General features: G+C 33.6%; 1 protein-coding gene across 1 annotated transcript; it reads left to right on the top strand.

Moving 5' to 3' along the window:
* The first annotated feature begins 316 nt into the window (after positions 1 to 316).
* LOC132272949 (protein SRC2 homolog) lies at positions 317 to 844 on the top strand. Its single transcript, XM_059774009.1, has one exon. The coding sequence runs from the start codon at positions 317 to 319 to the stop codon at positions 842 to 844; it is 528 nt and encodes a 175-aa protein (XP_059629992.1).
* Positions 845 to 3,178: the final 2,334 nt, after the last annotated feature.

Raw genomic sequence — 3,178 nt, forward strand, 5'->3', positions numbered from 1 at the left:
GCTTGAAAAATATGTACAAAAAAATTACAAATACAGGAACTTATTAGCTCTAATACGTATATATACTTCAAAAGAAAATTCTAGAAAAACATTCATGCAAATTATAAAGAGAAAAGTTTGTCAATTTGCCATTAATTCCACTACCTCTAGTTGGATGGAAATTAAGAGGAGGGAGGGAGGAAAGGAGGAGAATGCTTCCGCCAAATTACAATTCTTATAAATTGAAGTCTTGATCTTCTCATTCACAAATCAACTCTTCGAGTTTTTTGGTTTAATCTTCTCTCTCTAAGTTCATATCCTTTAACTCACAGGAGGCATGGGTTGTTGCTCCAAACCCAAGACGAAATGGGTCTGCACCGATTTTAAGATCACTCTAATTTCAGCTACAGATCTTAAAGGTCGAAAATTTTCGACGACGAAAGTTTATGCAGGTGTTTCAATCTGTGGTGGGGCGGAGAAGCAAACTCCGGTGGACACGGAGAACGGGACCAACCCTACTCTGAATTTCAACGCCATATGGCCCATAGATGACTCCGATGTCCAACATTATTGCTCCAGGGTTGTCATCAAGTTATACTGGAAACGGCGGTTTTTTGGTGACCGATGTATCGGTCAGGTTGATGTGCCGCTGAAGGATCTCAGAGATAGAGCGCCTAAACCCTATGTGGAATACCATGTGAGTAGAGGTTCAAAAGTTAAACAGGGAACGCTGAAATTTTCATACGACTTCGGGGTTATCAGGGATACTGATGAAAAGCCTTCTTATAGCTTGATCAAGAGAGCATTCGACGGAGTTATTGCAATTGTTAGTGTCATTACTTGCTCTGCCGCGTTGGATGGCTAGCTAATGGCCATATATATCTATACAATTCCCTTCAATTTCAGAATATATATATCTATATATATATATATAAGTCATTCACAAAGTAAGTTTTTTTTTTTTTTTTTTCTTTTGGGGGAATGTTAAGCAAGTTGTATCTTTCTGTGGTTTGATCAATCTTTATATGGTGTAATTGTGTTGCTCTGTAACCAAATTAGAATAATATATAGTTTTTCATTTTACCTCTCTTATTAGTTGTTATCGACAATCATTCTTCTTCTTTTTTTTTAAAAAAATATATATATTTTTAGATCAATTGCATAAAATTTTCTTGACCTAAAACAATTTACATCTTACCTCACCTACTAAATGTTAATTATCACATGCTCCACCAAAATACTTTGGAAGACACCCTATTGAATCAAGTTTACATGGTCAAAACATTAGGTCTTTCTTACATCAAAATATATCATTTCCAACTCATAGGATTTGGGTACGATGCTCGATCTTGGACATTCAGCAAGCAGACTTCTGCAACCTTGGAAAAGTTAATTGTGTAAAGAACAAGAACTTTACAATGAGTAAATACAATTTATTTTATCTTTCATTTTCTTTTGTTTGTAGATTGATAATCTGCGATATCTCTGCCATAAAGATTCTATAATCATTGATAAATCAAAGCACCTTAAAATTTTGAGTCAATACTCATATTCTAGCTCTTTGAAGGATTGTTGAATTCATATTCTCCCTTCAAATTAAATTTGTAGTTTTCTAACTAAAATTTGAAGGAATATAGAAAACTTTGATGGGTAGAGTGGAACTTGATAAATACTTTACACCAAGGTTCAATTCTGCGGATCCAATTTGTTATGTTATCATAGTACGAGAGTATTTAATCATTTGAACATTTTAAACGTTCTATATTTGTGTTGTTTTGATCATCATAATGAGATCTCTACAACTCTTGAACATAATCCTACGCTTTGGATGAAACAAATAAAAATTTGAATTTTTGTTTTGTCTATTTCATTTGTGTTTTCTATTTTATGATTTTTTAAAGTTTATTTTTTTTATTGTTATTATTATTATTTTTTGTCAAAACAACATCATTTTATATGAGGATTTGCAACCAAGTCATCTCTTTGTTCAGTCGGTCAAACTTGGCCAATTCATTTCTCCTCACATGAATTAATTTCTAACTAGTGACATGACATCCAACCAATCTTCTCGTTAATTACAGTATTAATGTTGTAGAAATTTGAAGAACAATAATAAGTCAACACACCCCTTTTAAAGTCTCTTTGTTTAGATTCAAATCATAATTACAATTTTTGTAAGATATAATGAGGATGGGTGTTATAATACGCAGCTTGATATTTGGTGGGAGAAAAACAGTTGAATTTTCAATTCTGAAACTTCTTCTTTCAGTGTCACCCAGCTCATTGTTAACTATATTAGGAGTAGCTAGATTGACTTCTCTCCGTCAAGTTCAATGACAGTGTTGTTAGCAAAAATATTAGAGCTACATCGAATCTCTTCAGTTCTTTCAACGAAGTGAAATTTTAGGTGTGCCGGATATACCACCTCAAAGAAAAAGATATGGAGCTACATGGAACCTCTCCGGTCCTTTCTTCCAGGAAGCAGGCGCCCTCCTTCTTCATAGTTTCTGTTTCATCAAGGAAGCATGTTTTAATCTTCCTTTTCTTCTGTTGTTTCTTTGCTTTTTCCTTCAGATTAATTACGTACAGCTACAGTAGTCTGGGGTGTTTCTTTACCAATATACCGGAAACAAAAATAGAAAAAGAATAAGAAAGGGAGCCAAAAGTAAAGATTTCAGAGATTGAGAGGTAATGTTGCGTTTTTAAGATTTAGGGGGTTCAACTTGAAGCCGCCCAAGAAGCTTACATTGTGATCACGACCATAACCCATACCGTAAACCATGAACATCTATAAAACCCATCAAATAGTGTATTAATCTACAAAACTCCGAGCTAGTAAACCAAGGTCAAACAATTGCCCCACTTGAGGAAAGTATTTTTAGAATTCCAGATTTTGACTCCCTAGTTTGCCATTAATTCCACTACGTATGGTTAGATGAAAATTAAGAGGGAGAGAGGAAAAAGGGATAAGATGCAAATTACAAATACAAGTCCTTATTGGCTCCAATACTTATATATATATACACGTCAAAAGAAAATTTTAGATGAACACATTCATGCAAATTACAATTCTTGTAAATTTAAGAAAAATAAAAAAATTACAATTCTTATAAATTTAAGTCTTGGTCTTCTCATTCACAAATCAACTCTTCAAGTTTCTTGGTTTAATCTTCTCTCTCTCTCCCCTATCTCCAACTTC

The sequence above is a fragment of the Cornus florida genome, unplaced genomic scaffold (genome assembly GCF_030987335.1).
Source record: "Cornus florida cultivar Cherokee Brave unplaced genomic scaffold, ASM3098733v1 CherokeeBrave_3.0.0_Hap2_Chr09, whole genome shotgun sequence".
Lineage (NCBI taxonomy): Eukaryota > Viridiplantae > Streptophyta > Magnoliopsida > Cornales > Cornaceae > Cornus > Cornus florida.

Coding starts and splice junctions, on each gene's coding strand:
- LOC132272949 (XM_059774009.1), top strand. CDS start 317: ATGGGTTGTTGCTCCAAACCCAAGACGAAATGGGTCTGCACCGATTTT.